This window comes from Cupressus sempervirens, chromosome 5 (assembly GCF_028749045.1).
Source record: "Cupressus sempervirens isolate cs-2001-9-10 chromosome 5, ASM2874904v1, whole genome shotgun sequence".
Lineage (NCBI taxonomy): Eukaryota > Viridiplantae > Streptophyta > Pinopsida > Cupressales > Cupressaceae > Cupressus > Cupressus sempervirens.
Window position 1 is genome coordinate 711431463 of NC_143122.1, and position 23504 is coordinate 711454966.

Below are 23504 nucleotides of genomic sequence, written 5' to 3' on the forward strand. Positions count from 1 at the left end.
CCGCCTCACAATCCCACTGATGCGTGGGGATTTCTTGATAAAAATGATCCTCCTCTCTCTGCTGGTACTGCTTTGGCAGCTTGAGGTTGTTTAAAATTTTTTTTTTTTATGAATAGTTTATAGTTTCTGGCTGCAATCATGTTGTTTATTCCGACTTCGGCCGATTGAACTCATTCGCGGAATAATTCTGTATCTCCCGACTTTTTTTTTGTGAATTGTAATCTTAGTAAATTTATTAATTGAAAACGACTATTCATCAAAAAATCTCAACTTCAACTCTCTCACAAATTTCTCTCGACTTTCTAAATTACGCAAAATGATTGTAGCTGTCATTATCTAATCTATGCTTATTTTAAAGCTTCAATTTTGTTCCTTTTTCTTTGCATTAACTCCAATTCTTTCCTTAAGGTAGCACGTAATGAACTTCCCTTCGGATTGAAACATTAAAATAGAAAGCATTCAGAAAAGCGGCGGGACGGAATTCAGTTACAAATTCGGCCTCAACTGCGAGAAAAATATTGGCGGGAGACCGCTCTCTACATTGATTGACTGCTCTCTCTATTGGCGGGAGAGTGCTCTTTACGTGATGAACTAACCACACTGAACCATTGGCGTCTGAAAGAAATCTCAAACATTTTTCCCGTTCGAATCTGTCCTCCCATCAATTTCTTTTTGCTTTGTTTCCCACGACTATAAATCTGTAGAAATGTATGGCATGCAAAGCCAATCTGATGGAGGTTCTCTGTTTTCTGGAGGAGGTTTTATGCCTTCGCAAGCTACTCAAGTTAACGAAGGCGGGTTGTCATCTGCCAGGGTAAGTGCTTTTTATTGCTGATCGTTTCTTATGCTGCCGTCTTTCGAAAACTCTTGTGTTGTTTTTCCTTCCTTAAAATTTCTTTTGGGCCTTGGTTTTGCAGAAAACCGGCAATAGTACAGGGCTTCTGCCTTTAACAGTGAAGCAGATAAGCCAAGCGACTCAGAAGCATTCGGACGACAGTTCGAATTATATAATAGATGGAGTGGAAGTCAATAATGTTAGCATTGTTCTTGTTCAATTAGCGCCTATAAGATTAGGGTTTGATTTGATTTTTTCGCTCTCTGAGTGAATTTTTATTCAGTTTTTCCACTTTTTGGTTTTGCGGAAATGTCTCGAATGGGGTTCATCTATTTTTGTCGAGTTGAAGTTGCTCAAATGGGTTATTTTGGGTTTGTGCAATCATATTCTGGAATTGGCCCGTCAGTACAAATCAAATATTAATCGACCGAGTGAATGTTAAGAATGCCATCAGATTTCAATACCTTTAAAACGTTAGGGTAGTATGCAATCTTTTGTTCTGCGAGAATTGTCTAAGCGTTTTTTAACTCTGGGTTAGCTCATTTTGCTTTGTTGGTTATGCCCAAATGATTCATTTGGGTTCTTCTTGTGGTTGTGCATTTTTGTTTTGTTTTAATATTAATTTCTCTGTTGAAATTGCACAGATTTGTTGCTTTCAGTCTGTAATTTGTTGTTCTGTAGAAGTTGGTCATTTTCGTATCTCTTGTTGGATTTACAGGTTACCCTGGTTGGAATGGTTTTTAACAAGGAAGAAAGAATAACCGACGTGTCGTTTTATTTGGATGACGGCACGGGAAAAATCGAAGTGAAAAGATGGTAAGAGATCAAGTTTTAGTAGTAGATAAAGAAATCGAATCCTTGTATTTGTTGGTTGCTGTATGATTATATTTTTCACCATTTCGGATTGATTTGTTCATTATATATTGATTGAATAATTAATTATTATTGTTTAATCTTTCTGTTTAGCTTTCGTTTCTCTTCAAAGTGTTCTAAATTCGTGGTCATGGCTTAGTGGCTCGAGATGCATTTTTTTTTTGGATATTTGGAATTCTAAGCAAGCTAAGCATGCTCGAAGCTAGCATTTTCTTAAAAAATCTCAAGTTTCAGTCAACAAGTTTGCCTGCATGTTCACTAATGATGGTAGTGAAGTGCCACACGTTTTATCATCTGTGAAGGGGGATGTTTTAGGTGGACTTTAACCAGCGGGACTAACCAAGGGCAATTTAACTCAAATTTACTTTGTTTACGGCACATCATTTATCTTGCATATTGAGCACTTGGATCCAAAAGGTCAAATAATTTCATATTTTTAGTTGCCATCATAGAAGTTGTATCCTCCAATAGGAGCATCAAATTCAGTAGGTCAATGATGGCCAAGGTTGTGGAAATTAGTGAAACACGGGGACTCGTATCACCCCCTCTCCCCCCAAAAGGAAACCTTGAAGTACTTGTCATTGAGACGTCCTTGCATCGGGTAGTTCAAGTACCCCCACGTTTGCAACCATGCTGTAGCCAAGACAGGTACTTGAATTTCTATTTGATTTTTTATTTTTGAATGCTACCATTGGGTATGTAGTATGCCATGATGTTAAATATTCAATGGTTTTTGTTAGTGTTTCCATTTTGCTATGTTCAAGGATTTCAATTTAGAATGTCATACTGAAACATCATTTCATAACTAGCATTTCAAGTTCCACATGTATAGCATACAACATCGCCTGCTCCCTGCCACCCCCTATTGTCCCAAAATTGAGGTCCTTTGTCCCCTTTCTCAGAAACCCATCCTAGTGTTTTGATGTACCCCAGGAATGGTGTTATACTGGTGGAACTCATGCAAATTTCATTTGCTAAAAGGGCTCCAAGGACTTCTCTTAAAGATCATTTATATAAACTTTTTGCATAACTCCACTTCTATGTATTAATAATTCTGATATCTAGCGTATTTTATAGATGACTAGTGGGCTGCATTGCTAATATTCTACCGGTAAACCAATTTGACAGCACTAGCCCCAAGATACTAGCACTAAAAGAGGTCTTGATGGACCAAATATGCTCTAGATTTAATATAACTAGTGTTACCAAATCTCAGCTTTTCCTTTTTGTTTCAATTGAGTGAATTTGTTTGATTTGACCCAGTGAACATATCGAAGTTATCAAACTTGCTAAACTTCAAATTGATCAAGAGCATTTTATTGTAGCTGTTGGATTGTTGTACAATTTGTTGCTCAATCGTAAGTACCATGCTAGCTTTGGACAATGAGGTTCTTCTGGTAGTATGCTGATTTGATGTTTTACCAATGAAATATCCTTCAAAAAATGGTGCAATTAAATCTTAAGAAAAAAAATAAAAAGAGTTTGTCATTTTGAAAGGCCTCCTACTTGTCTATGGATGAACTAAAGGGAATCTACAATGAATTGTTCAATAGGTATAATACTTATGAAAGGTTGAGAAATGGGATGACAAGCTAAGTGGACTTGATCTTGGGGGAAGCGACATAGTTAAGTGGGCTTGACTTGTAGCTATGTCAGGATGGCCAATATTTGCTAAGGCTTGATCCGTAACTCTTGTGTCACTTAGATGGATGATGTAGCAACCATACCATTTGTGCTCATTAGAGGTGTTTGTGTAAATCACTGCTCATGAAATGTGCTTTGATGACTTTGACTAGAAAACATTACAGTTGAAATTTGATAAAACATCAAAGCTAGACTATCTCCAACTATTAGTAGTAATGCCCTTCACTAGAACTACAAGGGAACACAACATTGAGTATTAGACCCCAGATTGCATATATAGGTACAGATTGTTGTATTGTATACTTAAATTAATCATTTACTATTACTTTTGGGCTCCATGTCGATTGCTATTTGATTGTCTTAATAATTTGATGGATTTTGCTGCCCTTCAAGTAAATAAATAGTAACCTTACGAGAACAAAATCACATTTTTGTTGGTGAAATGCAGCAATCATTCAATTTGAATGAGCAATAAATGATTGCACTAAGAAAAAAACCATTTGCTTAAGCACCTATGGGATTTTTATGATTTGATATATTGCACGCCTATTCCTTTAGAGATGTGAGAGAGTAGGATCTTTCTCTTGGACAGGTAGGGATGATTGACAACAAGAAAGATGGATGGCTAGGATTGGCCCTAAGTACATTTAAACTAGTAGCATTTTTCCAAGTAGGGGTCATGGATTACCGTGCATATATTTTTTCAAATACGGGTCATAGAGTACTGAGCAATATTTCAAAGAAATTTGTGAGGAGGTAGGGTTTGTGGGTGAGGGCCTCATAAGGCATGTACACAACATTTCCTTGAAGCACTTTGTAGAATGTTGTTCAACAAATAGATATGCCCCAATGTTGGGTTGAATCCAAATATATGTTCCATATCACCTCAAGAGTCGAGAGCCAAGACTAAACACTAGAAAAGTTGAAAATAGAGCTAATAGACAAAATACCTATTAGAGGTAAATAACAACAAAGTTATTGAGTATTATTTATTCATTAGGCTTGTAAGATGGGTCACCATTAACATCAAGATTATCAACAAGATCAACTTTGGGTAGGATTTCTCATTTTTTTTAGTCCTTTTTTTGTTTTTGTTTTTATTCAAAGATTATTTGGAGTCTTGGCATAAGCTTTCCATCAAGAAGTTCAAAGGTTATTGTTAATAATTGGTAGCTTTAGTTGGATAAACTATAGTGCAAATATATATACACACACACACATATATATTATATATAAGTGTGAGATATAATATATATATTAATATATTAAATCTATGAGATATTTATTAGATTAATTACATTCTAATGAATAGACATGTCTCTTGAAAAGACATGTCTATCCATACTTCATCCTATATTAGAGAGATGACTACCATTTGGAAAGTACATACCCAACATTATGGTAGTGCTATTACATTTGCTGCAGATTTGGAAAACACTAACATGGTATACGAGCTAGACAACAAGTGTAAAAAGAGATTGAACATTTGAATTTGTATACACATTCAGAAAAGTAGACTAGAAGTAAATCTATGTGGAGGGTTGATCACCATTGGCATAGAAGCTAAGTGAATATAATCATGACATGTCATTGTTGATGAATTCTAGTATGATCATTATCAATACTAATATTCTAAGATGGTAATTCATAGCAGGAATACCTCTATGGAAATTGCTGATGCAAGGTCGCCAATCTCTGATCATGATGAACGATGGAATGCTAGTTATGCTCTTGCAAAGAAAGATGTTGATATGCCAAGTAAATCATTGGTATAAAATGATAACCCTCCAGTGGCACAATACGAAAGTATGAGTTGTTGACAATGCTTACAAATCTATCGATGCTTGCAAATTAGATTTGTATTGGTCAAGGTCAATGATGCGGATTGCAATCAGAATAAAAGTTTGTTGTGTTATCATCCAAGTAGCGACATGGATGACACATATATGGCCCTTAATGGATGTTTCAGTGGTGTAAATTAATGGAACCTATAGAGAAACGGTGATGAGATAGACAAGTTTAGGAGCATGAAGGCATACGTGATGAATGTTCACTTTGCTACTCGTCTTCTCACGATTTTTTGGGCATAATCTATCCTTGCAAAAGCACGTTTCTTCTAATTGGTCGCCTCTTATTGATTGATGACATGAATCACATTGATCCATTATGAGGGCTTGGGGCTTTGTGATTCTCTGTAATTAAAAAAATCATTTGTTCTATAATACCGACGAATGCTGCAAATGCAAATTTACGACGAGGGATGCAATCATGGTATTTGATCGATAGACATATATGTTTATTTGATTGAAAATTTCGAGAACACCATTGCGACTACTACGGTGTTAAGCTTTGAATGATGCTGGTAAATTTGTATTCTATGGTCATGTCCAAACGAAGCTTGAGATTTTTCAAGGCAAAGACATACATTCCTATCCAAGTCAAAATACACACAACCGCAATAATTGTTGCGATTTGGAGTTTGGATTTTCTTGCATTGGATGAAAACAAGGTCACAAGGGCTTGCGGTGGCAAGCGTTGGTTGTGAAAGTGATTTTGGGCTCTCCTCATAAGTTTGTCTCATATTCGACTAGAAAGTAAATTAATTATTTTAATGAGGAATAAATGAAGACACATAAATATCAAATCAATAGACATGAAAGTATTACTTCTCAGAAGGAGAACATGTGGTTGTTATTTGAGGTTATTTATGTCATTTGGTCAAACTCATATATTAAGATGACTTTGAGTCTAGACTATGAAGGAACACATATTTGAAATCACGTAGGGATTGACTTCCCATTTCAGCTTTTAAGCCTTTGTGAGGGGGTTTGAAGTCCATTGCAATGAGCATGCTTGCATGGAGATTGAGGGTAGGGTTTGTATGCAAGCTTTTGCAATTTGAAAAGAAATTAAATGTTAAAATTTAGAAAATCAAAAACGAAATTAGAGATGCAGATGAATTGATGATATTGTGGGATTACAGTGACAAGATACGAAACGCAAACGGAACGAGTCCATGTACATGGTATGATAATCCGCTAAAAGGACAAAATAACTCATTTCCAAAATAAAGTCTATGATTGTATGCTGCATATAGAATTGAGACAATGTTTCATGTCATCGTTTAATGACAAGTCTATAGATAGTGAAGGATTGGGAAATACAATTAGTCATTTAAACAATTGGGAAAAGGCACCTGAGAATGTTGGAACTGATGAACAAAAGTAACATGGCAAGTTGAGACTCATGACGATATTTCATTTGTGATACTTTGAAGTTGTGGTTGTACAAAGTTACCTTTCAATATTTTTCTCTTTCACATCTGTTCGGGGTACAAAGAGGGGTGATTAAATATTCAATGAAGGGTGAAAATTGATTCATGCATTACATTTCCTATATGGGCTCCCTTTATGAAACGAAATATTTGAAACTTAGGACAGAAGCATATGGAATTCAGATTCAGGGGGAGATTTAGAGAGCTTGGCATCTTCAAAGAGGTCAAATGTTGATGAACTCGAGCTTCAAAGGGAGCAGATGGGTTCAGTCAACTTGAGACAATCTCGATCATAGTGATTGAGAGGGAGTTTCATTGTTGAAGGTGAAACACTTATGAGGTAAACTTGAATTAATTGATTATTATACTATTGAAATCATTTAATGCCTTGTAGGCCCTGTGTAAATTATGAGGAAGTGACAACTTCCAAATGATTATCACTTGTATTTGTTGATGTTATTAGAAGATGACAATCTTACAATAACTTAATCTTCTATCATGATAGGCATTGTGTGATGGCTGGAACAAATCATGATAGATGATTTCGAGCATGGTGGATTCAATTCTTTAAATAGACCATGACTTTCTAGATTGTGATAGACATCATATAATGGCTGAAATCAATCACATTAGATTATGAATGTCCCCATGGTAAGTACACATTACCTTTGAACAATTTTGAGTTATGGTGAATATCATGAGACTTGATATTCTTGATCAGACCATATCTTTGATATCACATTGAGATATCTAAAATTGTGTATCACATGTTAGGTGATTCCTCATATCACGTGTTAGGTGATATGTAAAACTAAGTATCACGTGTTAGGTGATTCATCATATCACGGTGTTAGGTGATAAGTAAAACTAGGTATTATATGTTAGAGGATACTTCATATCATGTGTTATGTGGTCACAAGATATATAATATGATTATACCATTTATCTTCCCCAACTATGAGGGAGTGTTGATGTTTGTAGCATCGATCAAATGTCATATGAGTTGGCATTCTAGAAACCATTATTTACATTGAGGTAATATGTTATTCATATTGTGTATGAATCTTTATTATCCTCTCTAAGCTAAGAGGGAGTGTTGATAATTGGTAGCTTAAGTTGAATAAACTATAGTGCAAATATATATATATATCACTCACACACACACATATATATAATATTTATTATATATATATTAATATATTAAATATATGGGATATTTATTATATTAATTACATATTAATGAATAGACATGTTCCGTGAAAAGATATGTCTATCCATACTTCATCCTATATTAGAGAGATGGCTGCCATTTGGAAAGCAAATACCAAACATTATGGCAGTGCTATTACATTTGTTGCAGATCTGGAAAACACTAACTGTTGTTGACTCTGTTTTTGTAGACTCTTTCTTGAGGCATTTTAGCATGGAAGAACAACCTATTTTTTCTCTTGCAACTGTGTTAGATAATCATGGCTAGAAAGACTAGCCATAGAGGCCAAGGGACGTTGTTTTCAACAGGCTATGAGAAAAAATATTTTGCAAAGAAGTTGGTATCACCCAAGCAAAAACCAATGTGTTAAATGGGATTGCAAGTGTTTAAAGTATATGGGAGGTAAGATAGAAGACATTTAGATAATTCAATAATTAATTAAAAAACCTAAGGTGGAAAGACATTGCCAACCCCTTTATTGAAGTTTTTCTTGGGCATTTATTTTATCTAGAGACCTAGTCAACCAAAGGCATCGGTTTTAGGGAGTCTAATCTTGTTGTTAATGTGTTACTTGACTTGATCAATGACTTGTTGAAGAGACACATTTGCTTTAGTACCATACCTTGTTTTCATTTGTGTGATTTCCTCGACATATTATCTTGGATCACACGTTTAGAAATGCAATTAGACCAATCAACCGCTGAAGCAACTTTGGTTGTTCCATGTTTAGTGGATTGGGGTTTTTTAGTCCCTCAAGCTTTTATTTTAGTGGTGATGACTTTGTACCTTTATTTGGTAGAGATATTCTAAATACCAAATAGAGGAGTTGTTGGTCCCCTAGTTGATTGAAGCCTTTTGTAGTTGGTGAGAAGTTTTCTTCCATTCAATGATTCATCTCACAAATTGAACATATTGATCATTGCTTACCTTTTAAGTGAAATGCTTGATAATTGCACGCTTAAATTCTCTAAGAAAATTTCCCACCTAAAAGTGCCATTAGGCGTGGTTGAAACCATGAAGATCTTGATTGGATCCATGGAGACTAGTTCATAAATAAAATTCCGAGGTAGGTTAAATGTCTTAAAGATTCTCTATACAAATTTGGCATCCAAAGGGTTGAAATATTATTGTTGCATGTACCTGTCTTACCTTCCTTTGTTTGACACCCTTTCCCCATATATTAATGAAAAGCTTCATATCCTTTGCATTTACTCATAATAAGTAGGATCTTATTGTCTTGCCCATTTTTTGGTCACATCCCTGGATGCTTTGTACATTGGGAGGAGGTAAATAGAGTGTTTGAAGCAACTTCGTTGATGTTTTGGTAGCTTTAGTAGGATAAACTTGTGAGATCAAAGAGAAATTAATATAATTATAATGATTCATACACACACACAACTGTAATTAAGTTGGCCATTATATTAATTATATTAATGAATAGACATGTCCCTTCATAAGACATGTCTCCTCTTGGTTTATTCCTCATACAAATTCAAAGAGATCAATGCATTTGAAAAACAAATGCCAAATACATGGTAGTGCTATTACATTTGTAGCGGTCTAAGAAAACTAACATGGTACTAGAACAAAGATTATTGGCATTGGCTCATTCCTTCATTATCAAATCAACATATTCTCCAATAAGCTTGTGTCTAGAAGTCTACAATTGGCTCAGGAGAAGTTCAAAATGAGTCGACAGTCTTTTACTCTTCCATTTCAAAGCCTTGAATACGCATAGGTCGTGGATGTACTCATGTATTGGAAGAGAGCATTTGATCAAACAAATTTAATGCAAATAAAATAAAATAAAATAAAACATAATAGAGAATAGATAATAGGAATAAAATTTAAATTAACAATGGAAGACCAACAGACAACAATGAAGGACAAAATTAGGGCAAACTAGGATGAATGAATTGGAGATAAACTAAAACTGCATTACTAGGGGCATACTATGCTATCTCTATTCCACATTCAGAGGCTAACTTCAAATGAAATTGCATTCAAACATAATTTATATTCCTAGCCAATATTTTCAATGCCAAAGCATCCAAATACCATTGCAAAGAACAAATGGAAATCAATGCCAATAAGGAGTAATGTGAAATCAAATGCATAATCAGTGAGTAGATAACCAAATGATAATATTGAAATATATTAGAGTTTGTAGCAATCGTTTGTGTATTATCATCGGGAAAGTCAAATTGTGTGCTGCATATATGCTGAAATATGCCAAAAGAAACATGGGGAACAAAAGAGAAATTTCAAATATTATTACCAGATTGAGAACTAACATCCATAATATCTATTCAAACATCATTCGCGAGCTTGAACTATATTGGAACATTTAAATCCCAATAGTATTATTGAATTCAGTTTTGGCCCAATATTCTACGCAGTATGTATGAAGTGGCTAGTGTAAAGCCAAATTCCACAACGTTGCCTTCCTTCCTACCTTGACAATGGGAGCTTAAAACAGAAACGGCCACCCCTTAAACAAGCCATACAAAAGGGATTTTTTATAAGATTTCATAGTTAGTGATCAAAGGCAGTCAAAACCTATTAAAAGCACATAGATAGAGAGTGGGCTTGGAAGCAAATCAAAGGTATGTGATATATTTCCTTAAATAAATTAGTATTAATACTATACTTAATATTATAAATTAATCTTTATATAATGTTGAGCTAATATAAATCTAAACATGTGATTTCTAGTTGTGGACATATACATGTCTTTCGATACCATAACTGTTTTGATAATGAAATATGTATAGATGGAAATAAAGAATATACATGGAAGAATCGGATAATATAACTTATATTGGATTTTCTTGATAAGGAAGATATAAGGAATGTTATTAATCATGTATCTATAATCTTAGAGGTTGGAACTTAATCTATTGATAAGCAATGCTAATGTGGATCACGTATTGATTGAAGGTATTATTTTTTACTACAAAAGATAAGTATTTTTTGATTATTATCTTCATTTTCTTTTGTAGTTAATCTCTTAATTTTACTTTCAATACATACTATAAGAGTTATTTGCCTTTATCTTTTCCTTGGAGAATGTTATTGCAAAAAAGGGAAAATTGATATAGAGGGAGTCAGTCACGTCTTCGGAGGCAAAGGAGCTCAAAATATTGATGTTCAAAGGGAGTTTGATACATTCGTTTGAAGGAGCGGATAAAAATATGTTTCAATTGATCTTTGAAGATCTCAATCATATCAAATTCAGAGGGAGTATGACACTTCAGCGAAGGCAACTTTGGTTGAGGAGCTCAGATGATTGATTTTTAGAGGGAGTTTCAAAAGTCCTTGTGTGTGACTATGTGATGTTAATGGGCCTACCCCTTGTGTACATCATGAGGAAGTGACGACTTCCAAATGATGTCACTTGTATTTGCAGAAGTTATTGAAAGGTGATGATCTTACAATAATTTAATTTTCTATTATGATGGATATCTTACGATGTATATGCAGATCATAATAGATTATACTTTGCATGGTCAGCATTATGAGAATGCTTGTGCACATACCATAAAAATATTTTTTCAGTGCATGGCGAATTTTATGCAAATTGATGCTCTGGAGGGCCATTCCATAAAGTACTTGGTGAATATCATACAATTTGATGTTCTGGGAGGCCATTACTCACAATACTTGGCGAATATCTTGCATCTCGACATTTTGGAAGACCATTACTTAATGAATATTTGGTGAATATCAATGACATTCACCAAAATCAATACTCATGATATCAAATGAACCTTATTGAGTAATTGGTGAAAATCATGTATTCTGGGACACCAATACATCATAATATCAGATGTGATATCAAACCTTTTTAGTGCTTGGTGAATATTTTGTGTCAATATTCTGGGAGACCAATACTCATGATGTCGGTTTTAGATGTTGATATCAAACCTTTTTGAGTACTTGGTGAATATCATGTGTTGATATTCTAGAAGACCAATACTCATGATATAAAAATGTTAGAGTATTTGATGAATATCATGTGTTGATATTTTGGAAGATCAATACTCGTGATATCAAAATGGTGGATATCTTTTGATCAAAGATATCTATAAAATTTGTACTACCTAATATTACAAATGGTGTAATACGTGTCCTGTGTTTGTCCTCTCTAGCTAAGAGTGAGTGTTGATGTTTTGGTAGCTTTAGTAGGATAAACTTTTGAGATCAAAGAGAAATTAATATAATTACAATGATTCATATACACACACACACAACTATAATTAAGTTTGCCATTATATTAATTATATTAATGAATCTCGGTTTATTCCTCATGCAAACTCAAAGAGATTGATGCATTTGAAAAACACATACTAAATACATGGCAGCGGTTTGAGAAACTAACCACCTCTTTTATAGAATTTTCTTTGTTTCATGTTGAGATATCTATTATTCTAGTGTGTAGGAGTTACCCTAACTTGCTATACATGTTACTTGAATTGAATCAAGACATAGATGGAATGGGGTTGGTGATGGGATTTGAGAGGCACGAGTTGTTGGGTAGTATAGAGTTTTTATAAATAAAAGATAATTGAAAATACTTAATTGGCACTTGCACTCTAATGAGGTGTAATGGTTTTGTTGATGACACAATAAGCATCGAGTTATATATTAGAGGGGTTTTAAATATAAATAAAAACAAATAGTAATAGTTAAGGAATATTTTGTATGGTCCAATAAAATAAATCCAACACATAAAGCTATATAACAATTGTAAGCTACATATCTCATCTAAGTGAATATGTTTTAAGAAAGTGGGCATGCCAACATTCACAAAATACCCACCAAAACATGTAATGTCCCTTTCTTGGACTTTGATATATTCTACCCTAATTCATGAATCCAAAAAGAAACAAAGAGAAACATATTAGAGATATTATCTTCACTCAAGAATAAGATGATATAAGCTTATTTTGGAAGACTTCGACTTGATTAGACAACAATGTAGATGCAACTGATGAAATACATCCTATACACACACAACAACAACAAATCTGAATGATTACATGACAGATCAACCTTAATGAGGGTTGTGACAAAAGACATGATGAGGTGCCTTGAGTATCCTCTACCCTAGTCCCAATAGCAAGACCTTGTCCTCTGTGGCCTCGTGTGGTTGTTAACCATCATCATGAAGTGGTGTACCCAGTGAGATCTTTACACCATTCACCTTTGTTATGTCAACCACTTACCCTTGTGATTGATTCATTTCAACAATTGATCAATGTGGATATTGTAGGTGACCTACACTAGGGTACTTTGACCTAACCCTAGGCTCAAGATAAGGACCTATTAACCTTGACCTTATGTGGTCCTTAACCATTACCATGAGTTGGCCTCTGTTAACTTGCTAGGATTGTCATTGCACCAAAAGATTGATATGGTAATGTGCAATACAACCACTAGACTTATAGAAGACCTAAGAGGCGGTTAAGCCATGTCGCGAACCTTACAAGGGATGCTAGGCCACTGCCAGTAACTCCCCTCCTAGTGTCACTCACCGCAGCTTGCATGGATTCGAACTTGTGGCCAAGCTCTAATATCACTTGTTAACCTACTAGGGTTGCTGTTGTAACAAAAGATCGACTTGTTAATGCCCAATACAGCCACTAAATTTATGGAAGACACAAGAGGTGGTTAAGCCACGTTGCAAACTCAACAAGGGATGCTGGCCCACTGCCAACAGCCCTTAACCATCTTAAAGAGGTGCCATACTGAGTGAGGAATCTTTCACCAATCTCCCTCCTTGCACTATCTTCCTGCAACATTACTTATGCAAGAAAAAATAAACCCATGATACTTTTTCTACTCTGTGTGCTAAGAAACACAGTGACCTCCTCGGGGTGGTTCTCTTTAACCTTGCACTCAATATATTTACTGCCAGAGCAAGGGTCACACAGCAGGAAAAATCTGGGAAATAATGCCAGCAACACTGAAAAATCCAGCATGGAGATGGAGGTGGGAAGGTTCGAGGGATCATTCCAAAGTACAGAACGGGGAATTTTTGTGATCACTGGAAACAGGCACAAGACATGATGTTTCCAGTGGTTTTCCCAACATATATACCATACAGGTTATAAAGGGGCTGCAACTGCATTGTTTTGGGTTTATGTCAGGACTCATAAAATTTCTACAGAACAGCCAAGACAGAAGATACAAATATTTTTCATCAATATTTGAAAATTATTGAATTTGTGTTTGATGTTCAGTGATCTTAAGTAAAGGTAAAGTCAAACAAATTTTGTTTAGAAATATGACTAACGTATCAAGTGTCATTGACTGGTGATTGTAATTTTTGAAAACATTAAAACATTAAAATATTGACAAATCAGTGAAAGGTTCTTGAAGCTTTCCCTAGCTTCAAGCATTTGTTATGCAATGCTTATGGAATTTATGTGACTTGATCTAAATTAAATCTGTCCTCTTCTTTACATGAAATTTATAGCAATGGCCAAATCCCTAATGCTTGCCTTGTAAACATCTTTGGGTCAGTCACCAAATAGGTAGGAAAAACTCTCTTGCTAAGTAGGATGTACTGAAGTCTGAGATCATTGGGTCTCTAGTATTTGCAGGTTTGGGGTATTTCCTCCTATGTGTATGCTAGAGTGCCCTGGCCATTGGGATTACTTGATAATGATGGATTTGTATATCAGTTTTCTGAGAATTTCTCTGCATCAAAGATTTATCTCAGGCATTTTATAGTGTGTGTGAGCTTTTGATCTGTGATCAAGCTCTATATGGGAATGTTCCTTAGTATTTTGTGTGGCTAGTTGTTCTCTAGTGTTTGCAACTTTAAGCTTCTCCTTTTGTTGGTGTTTAAATAACACTCTGATCTTTGGACCAGGGTTTCTGCTGTAATCCATCTTCTTGTTGTATTCAGTAATGCTTAATTTACAGATTTTGATTGTTGTCGGCTATGTCATACCTTGCTTATATGTTGGTGACTTTCTTATTCATTCATTTCCTAACCTGCAATCTAGATCAGATGAATTCTATTATTTCCTAATATCTTTATTTCATTGCAACAGTAGTTCGTGTTCATTTTAATTGGTGGTGCCAGTGCTGGATTTAATTTTTCATTTGGGAGTTGCTATTTCTTTGCAAACTAGCTGGCATCAGTGGAGTGATGCATCTTATTAATTATTAACTGGTTTAGTGCGAAGTCTCACATGCCCTATTTACTTGAGTAACTTAATGAGACCAAGTCTCCTTGGCACTGTATTTGTTTTGGACAACATCTGGCATTTACCAAAATCAGAAACACCGAGAAGCTTAAAGAACAAGTTACATAATTTTTGTGGTCAAGGACTGATATTTTTAGTGTTGCACTGTAAATTTATTTTAGAATCAGCTACTTGAAAGTTTGTTATTCTACTATTTACTGGTTGTGTTTGGTCTGTGATATGTATGAATATGAAATTGATCCTTTTTAATTTATGCAGGGTTAATGATGCAATGGAGTCTACAGAGATGGCTGTTGTGCAGTAAGATTTTATTCATTGCTTTTAGTAGTTTGGTTTCATTCTCTTGTTCAATCATTTATTTCACATTGGACTCCTTTCTGCCTGCGTTGAATAGTTTGTAATCATCATTCAGATGCATTACCCATCACTCAGAACTGACTGTGCATGTTTGCAAAACTACGTTTTGATATTGTACTACTAAAGTTTTGTAATTTGATGTAGGAATGGTTCTTATGTGCGTGTACATGGGCATTTGAGGAGCTTCCAGAACAAGAAACATGTCAATGCTTTCTCTGTGAGGTGTGTACTGAAAACTGATAAGTTTAATTCCTAAATGTATTTGGTTCAGAATGAATGCATTGACAAAAAAACAGTCTTGATTAAGTCCAGTTTTACAAGTGAGTTGTATGTGACAACTGCTAAATGGAATTTGTTGGACACATCAATGTGTTCTTGCTCGGACTTCTATTGTAGATTCTAGCTGTAGCTCTGGAAGTCTTGAAGATGTAAGCAAGATACTATATTCCTATTAAACAGTTTGATTTTATCTGTTGTTTAAATTGACTTATAATAGGAATTGCTGATTACATTATTATATACTAGTGGTTTGTGCTTCGTGTGATGCCAATTGACAGATTAGTTCAATGCCACAGATGCTTGCAGATATTATCCATCCCAATAATTACAGGCATGATGAGTGCGAGGAACTGTGTCTTCTATGCCTACCTGTGTTGTATGCTTGTAGCTTGTATTTGATTCCTTCAGTAATGCTGAATGATCTTTTTTTAATTTGTGTTATTGATAATATGCCATTTATTTTATTAGTAAGATACAGAACCTATTTCTGCTGAAAGTGATTTTAAAATATTTAGGGTCTTTTGAGAAATGTCATTTAAGTCATGTTGTATCTATATATATTTGTTTGACTACTTGTTTTGACTATTGAACTACTCTGATATTAACTGTGAAATGATTATCTAGGCCTATTGCTGATTTCAACGAAATAACATTCCATAACCTGGAATGCATTTTTACACATCTCTACAATCTTAAAGTTCAGGTATTTGAATTTAAATGTTGTTTGAACTGTGTCCTGTCTTTTGTTTAAACGAAAATAGCTTCCTTGATGAATAACTGTATTTATATGTTTGATCTGCAGGGTGGAGGTGTTACTCAAACTCCTTCAAGTCCAATTGTTAAGGGCTCTCCTATGGGACCACCTAGTGTGGCAAACCACACTGCTAGCCTAAATCAAGTAAGCTGATTAAATATTGCTTGAAGTGTGTTGATGTCAGTTTTGTACCACTACATAACGTATAGCGATTGAATATTTAACATGGAATATCAAACACCCAATCCCTCTTTAGAAAAGTAAATACTCATGAAGACATGAGAAAAACTCAAATGTTCCTTAGACCTGTGGATACTAATTCAGTTATATTAATGTGATTTGCTGGTTAATCACATAGGCAGCTTTACGTTGTTCATTCAAGGATTGTCGAACTCTTGTTGTGGTGATGATGAAATTTAGCTTTGCAATGTATACTAACATCAAATGATGTTGATGGTGATGATGATGGAGGGTATGTCTGCCAATGATGTTTCTCTTTTTCTAATTTTCTTCTTCAAAACTCCAACTACTAAACTACTTGCCGCTCTACTCCTACTCTTATGAATGGAAAGATTAGCAAATGGACAGGGATCAAATTTGATGAAAGCTTATTAGCGGCTCTACCTCCATAGATGCAATGATTCAAGGGAAAAAGACTAGATTACCACAGAAGGCTTCCTAACAAGCCGCTAGGATATGCTAGTAGCCTAGTTTATAGATCCTTATCAAACATCCACTAATATCACCATGCAACTATCCATCTACTCTTACTGTTACTTAACAACTTCTTGAAATAAAATCTATTTTAACAACTTCAATGAAATTTAACTTCAACTATTGGGTAGAAACCATGCAATAACACCAAATGTTCTTAATCACCATGTAAGGAACAACAATGATAAAGAGAAGCAATTTTGGTATTATCTTAAGCAACAATTTTCTTCAACCCTTTACAAATGAGAGCAAATGGCTTTATATAAGGGCCAAAATTACAACCAACGGTAGAAATTAAGAGGCAAAATCAATGATCTAAATCGAATCTCAGAAACCTTAATTAGGGTTGCCACCTCATCAATGGACCAATGAAAAAAAAGAAAAGTGGCAACCAATGAGAAGGCACCAAAATGGTAGCCAATCAGAATTAGACACCTATTCTACCCAAGAAGGAGAAATTGCCACTTGGGCTTACATCAAATGATCTTCTAATATAATTCTACACTTTTTTTTCATCTTTTTAGCCAAGGCAATAAACTTGGCTAGCCTGTCGTTGACTTCCTTCATGGGAGGGCAAAGCGTATGCTTCATCTTGAGCTCAGTTGAATTCATCATGTTGCTTGTTGCTTGCAGTGTCTTCTCATGATCCTTCTCATATTCTTTCGCATATCCGATAAAGGCATTGAGGTAGTCAAGGATGCTCAAATGCTTCTTCTTGGTGGCAACCTTCCCCAACTTATCCAATCTCGATCCAAATTCTGTCTCATTGACGTTCTCCTCTTTGATATCTTCAAAATCAAGTGCAACCACAACATCGCCCAACATGGTTGAAATGGAAGTGTTAACGCTTGGGCTATGCTGTGCAATCTCATTTTGTATCTCTTCAAGTATCCTCAATCTGATGGTCAAGCCAACGAACCAAGACTGCATCGTACTCATTCCTCCTTCATCTACCAACTTGGTTCTCTCCAAATGCCTTTTCGATAGCTCAATAAATACTTGTAGCTTGGGAATGGCCAAGTCCTTGACTGGAAGGAAATCCTTCCACTCACCTTCAAATGTTCTAAATTTGTCTCTAATAGCCACCAATGACCTGAATGTCGAGATAAAGTAAGGCAAAAAAATTCGCCTATTTTGAATTACAGTATGGATCCAATCTTTGACTTCGTGATGTTGAGCTGATATCTCTTCTATGTTGCTCCCGTTGTCTTGCGGAAGGGTTGCTTGATGCAATTGTTGGATAGGCTGGCAATCTCTTCAATACTTGTTTCCGGCCTCCAACTTTACAATCGTCTCGTTTGCCTTCCTGGATCTCTTCACATTCCATGTCATCAATGATTCTTCCCAAGTTATGCTCAACTATCTCATACTCTAGAGTTACAATCTCATCCACTACCTTCCTAACCTTTGGTATAGCAATTTGAACTTTTCAGTAACCCTCATCATCGCTTCTAATTACTTTTGCCATTGTTTTTGCAATTTGTTTATGTTTCTCACTATCTTCCTTTTCCACTAACTTTTGAATATCTTCAACTGTTCGAACAATCACCACCTTGCCCCTTGGCATAAGCATTTTCCTTAAGCATAGTGGTGCAGTGCATCTTCCCAAATTCGGATTCGGTTCAACTAGCAAAGCATCACCAACGGCCTCAGGCGCTTGGCTTATTTCCTCAATATTAATTGGCCTATCCTCTTCTTCACCAGTGACTGTCACATCATCTCTATGTTGGTTCTTTGAGAGAGGAAAGCACTCGGTATTGTTACTGTAATTGCTTGATTCCGAATCAGAGCTCACATTTACTGTGACCCCTTGTCCACTTGTATTATCCTCTTGGTCTCTAACCTCAATTATGCTCTCCCTTGATGTTGTTGCATTCTATCTCTTTGCTGGAGGTTCCTTATGTTCTTTACTTTTCTCAACCTCCAAACTTCTCTTCTTGCTCTTAACTGCTCTTTGTGGCTGGCTACTGCCTTCCCCTTTTTGTTCGATTGATTCTGTTGGACCTCTTTCCTCCGGTTTCATCATTTCATAAGTAAGGCGTATGTTTTGACTTTGTAATTGCCTTAACTTATCACTGTACTATGACTTAGTGTGTAGATCAACTGTCCTTGTAATTGCCTCTAAGGAAGGATTTTGATGATCATTCCAATCCATTGAATTCAACTTTGTTCCATACATTGTATCATAATCTCCTCTTAGCACATTTTCATCATCTTCTAGTTGATCGGGAATATCAAGGCCTATCCATTTGATTGCCTTCATCATGTCCACTGACAACCTTGAGAAAGCTAGCTTCCTCACATGAAAGTCATCTTGTGCATTGGCCCAAAAATCTTCTATAGTATGAATATGGTTGAATGTTTTTTCGTGAGATGTCTTGATAAGACCATTAGGATCAAATCCTTGTCTTGCTCTGTACCATTTTAAATGATACCATTCTAACTCCTCCGCAGTTGCAAAGGTGATAGGATTGGGGCAAGTATCATTGCCTATTCCAAATGAGAAGGTAATCCTTGTCTCACCTTTAAGTTTCATCATCTTGTCATAATGCTCAAGTTGACTAGCCAACTCCATCAAAACTATCTTGTCAGGTAGGTACCTTGGAAGTCTCTTGGGACAAATTGTACTTCCTGCCACTCTAATGTATGTAAATTGGAGAAATTGGATGAACCAACTCCCCATACTTCTTAACTTTTACTTTCACTTCCGTTGAGAGCCTTCTAGCAAGTTTCCCTTATAATATCCTTATCATCTTCATGGCAAAGGCGTCATAAAACATTTTATAATCTTTGGTGTTGTGCAAATGAAGTTGTGGATAACACTCATGCACCAAACATTGCCTTGGCCCATTGCCAATCACTCCTAAGGCCTTAAGTCCAAGATTTTTATATAGTCTCACAATTAGATAGAAAAGATAGGATCCCATGTAGAATTGCTTTTGATTTTGCACTGTCCTAAGTTGCAACTCAAAATGTTCACTTATAATTCTAGCCCAATCAAATTTTCTCTTTCCATTTTCAATTTCATCAATAAAATAATACATCCAGTTCTCGAATTGCATACCTTGAGCCACACCCATGATTCAGCTGAGAAGCACAATAAGATCGTCATATTCTAGTTTGAAATCTGACTTGGTGAGCTTTGATGATTTGGTAACTCCCTTGTTGCTTTCGTGTAACCAATTTTGCTTGAGATGAATGAAGTAAGCGTCTTGGTTACTCTGAAAGAATTTGGTTGTTTGATCCATTGTGACCACCGTCATGCCTCTATGCTGGGGAATATTTAATAATTCTTCGACCACTTGTCCGTTGATGCTAGCCAACACTCTCTTCCCTTCATAAAAAATGATGGACTTGGTAACATATCAAATCGGGATGCACACTCCATTACCAATTCTGGACAAGGCAAGGTAGGAGGGAAAGCCGCCGCGTGCACGATTCCGCTTTTGTAGATCTTCTTCGCCATGGGGTATTGTTCTTCCGTCAATCTATCCTTCAATTGTACCATGCTCATTGTGTTGATATTTGTATCACTTATTTGCCTCACTTTTGAGAAGGTGGTCTTAGGCATCATGTCTTCTTTGTCTTTTTTGGTATTCGTTCCCTTTGGGTTCTTGCTTGCATTAACATCCACCATCCTAAATACTTATTTTTGCCCTTTCGTTCTAAATGATATGGACTACACTAATCAATTTTCAACATTTTTTCTATCGATGGAATCTAGTTTATTTTTGCCTCTCCAAGTCCTATCTCTACATTTATCAATCTCCAACCTTCTTTTCTAGAGGTAGGGCTACCACTTATTTCTGTCTCTTCGTTACCTTAGGATGGAGTACACTTATATCTTCCAACTTCAAACTTAGGGTGGTCTAGTTTATTTTTGCCTCTCCAAATGTCCAATCATGAAATCTATACTTATATTGCCCAACTTCAGCCTATCAATGGAATGGTGAAGTGGTGGATGAAAAGTGCATGAAGAAGATAAGGGAAAGGAACCAAGCAAGAGCAAGGAATAGAATCCGCTTTTAAAATCAATCTTCACTTCTAAAAATGAATACAGTTTTATCTTAAATCTGCCTTTACCAATAATCGGGTCATCTTCAAGTTCGAATCAGATCTTAGAAATTTCAATCCTTCTTGCAAATGATGATGCCCTAGCAAAAATTAGGATTTTGATTTCCTTGAAATCACCCACACTTGCCAAAAATCAGACCTTAAATCACATTGACTTTTCACCAAATAAAATTGCCAAATTCTGGAAGGAGAAATTGCTGCCAAAGATGGAAAAATTAGACTTCGAAAAAAATTGCCCAAGCTGAAAAAAATCAGATCTGCTCCAAAAATCGTACTAGGGCAGAAATTCGCCCAAGCAAGAAGGAGAAAAATGCTGTCAAGAAATGGAGAATTTGCCTCAAAAATCACCCAAGCTGGAAAAAATCAGGTCTGCTTAAAAAAATTGCACCTGTCTGAAATTCGCTTCTCTTAAGAGAAAATTGCACATCCAAGGAGGAGGAAATAAGGGGGGGGGGGCAAGCCCCTCTTATACCAAACTTTTTGCCTCTCCAAGTGGGCCAACTTGCTTGGAGGGAAAATAAAATAAAGTTAGTCTCTTAATTTATGGCTTAGATTTAAATGCATTATTAAAATTACTTAGCCTACAGTGAAATTGGCCCATTTGATTGATAGTTTTGATCAGAAATTGCAAAATAGAAACAAGGTAAGCCTAGAAGATGCCAAAATTTTCATTTAACAATGCTTTGGCAAATAAAATATCATTAAAATCAAATCTAGCAAGCCAAAATCGATTTTCAATTCCAAATTATCAATTTCCTTTAACATTTCTAAAATCCTCTAAGCTAAATTTTGACCAAATTAATGAGATCTTGCAATTTAATCCAATTTCAATTTTGTACGATTACAATTTTTTAAGAAAATAAATTCTTTTCCTGACAATCGAAATTCAAACTCCAATTCCAATTTCACTACAAAAAATTTCCCTTTTCACCAAAAAATTCAAGATTTTCCAAAATGACTAAATATAAAAAATTTCATTTTGAAAACGCTCAAGCTTATACAATTATATCAAATTTTCAAAATCAATCTAAGTTCAAAATTTGTAATTTATCCTACTAGATATTATTCTAACTATCGAAAAAATGTTGTTGTTGAATTACATTTGGCCTAAGGATAAAATTACATGTTCCAAAAAATAAAGTTTTGTACTGGATGAAAACAAATCAAATCCTCTCTTGGCCCGAAGGCATCCAAGTTGTAAAATTTTCAAATCGAAAACCTTTGGACAACTCCAAATTTTTTAAGGAAACCGAAAAAAGGGGTTCCCTAAATTTTTTTGGGGCAATGGTGTGAAAATCTCACAACAAAGTGTACCAAGAGGAATGATCTAGTGTTTGTAGTCATTAAGGGAATCCTGTATGGGCTGCCATTGCATATATAATAATTATTGTGTTTAACATTTCTTCCTTGACAATTGTCATTTCTGTAAAATTGATCAAATAATACTAAGGGCTCATGTTTTCGTATATCAGTTCACAAGCCCTGGTCCTGTTTCAATGGTTGCATCAAAAGAAGATTTACATAAAAGAGTTCAAAGCATATTTGAGGAACCTGCAAATCTGTAAGTTTTCATCTTCATAGTTTTTGAATAGTTCCTTTTTAAAAAAAGTTAATGTTAAATAAAGCATTTGGCTAGAAGAGGCTTGACTTGTTTTGGATAGCAATAAATTCAATCTTAATTTGTTGGCAAGTTGGTAATGCCTGTTTGCAGCATAGTAACAAATGCATGGGTTTTGGTCTGACAGAGTTATAGAACAAGGAGTACATGTGGATGAAGTTGCAAGGAGATTGCCTGGTTCGACAAAGAAACAGATTATGTATGTTTTCAAAATTTGTGCTTGAAAACTTTAAATGGGAGGAATGATATTGAACATGACTGTTTGTTTTGCAGGGATGCTATTGCTTTCCTGTCCAATGAAGGCTACATCTATTCTACTATTGATGAGTATCATTTCAAATCTACTAATGCGTAAAGGAATGATAATCAAGTTTGACCGAGTTCTATGATATGGGTATTTGTATTTGGCTGACAGCCAAAGTGTATATTATTCTGTTAAGCTCTCTGTGGACCTCATACCAATAACAACTGTTATCATTGTTTCTGAGTAGTTTCATAACATTTTTTTGTAAGAATGTTGTGCAAAAGTATGTTTGAATGACCAGAAAGTAAAATGTATATTTGATGAGATTTGTTTGAATTTCTCAGATTAAATTTGGTTAATCTCAAGATCTGAAAGATGAAATAAAGAACCTGCTAGTTTCCTGGGGCT

General features: G+C 35.3%; 1 protein-coding gene across 1 annotated transcript; it reads left to right on the top strand.

Moving 5' to 3' along the window:
* The first annotated feature begins 382 nt into the window (after positions 1 to 382).
* Positions 383 to 23504, top strand: LOC149557971 (replication protein A 32 kDa subunit B-like). Its single transcript, XM_089832416.1, has 10 exons — positions 383 to 814; positions 918 to 1034; positions 1554 to 1651; positions 15315 to 15356; positions 15558 to 15635; positions 16317 to 16395; positions 16495 to 16590; positions 22707 to 22795; positions 22980 to 23051; positions 23126 to 23504. The coding sequence occupies exons 1-10, from the start codon at positions 707 to 709 to the stop codon at positions 23205 to 23207; spliced, it is 861 nt and encodes a 286-aa protein (XP_089688542.1). The 5' UTR covers positions 383 to 706; the 3' UTR covers positions 23208 to 23504.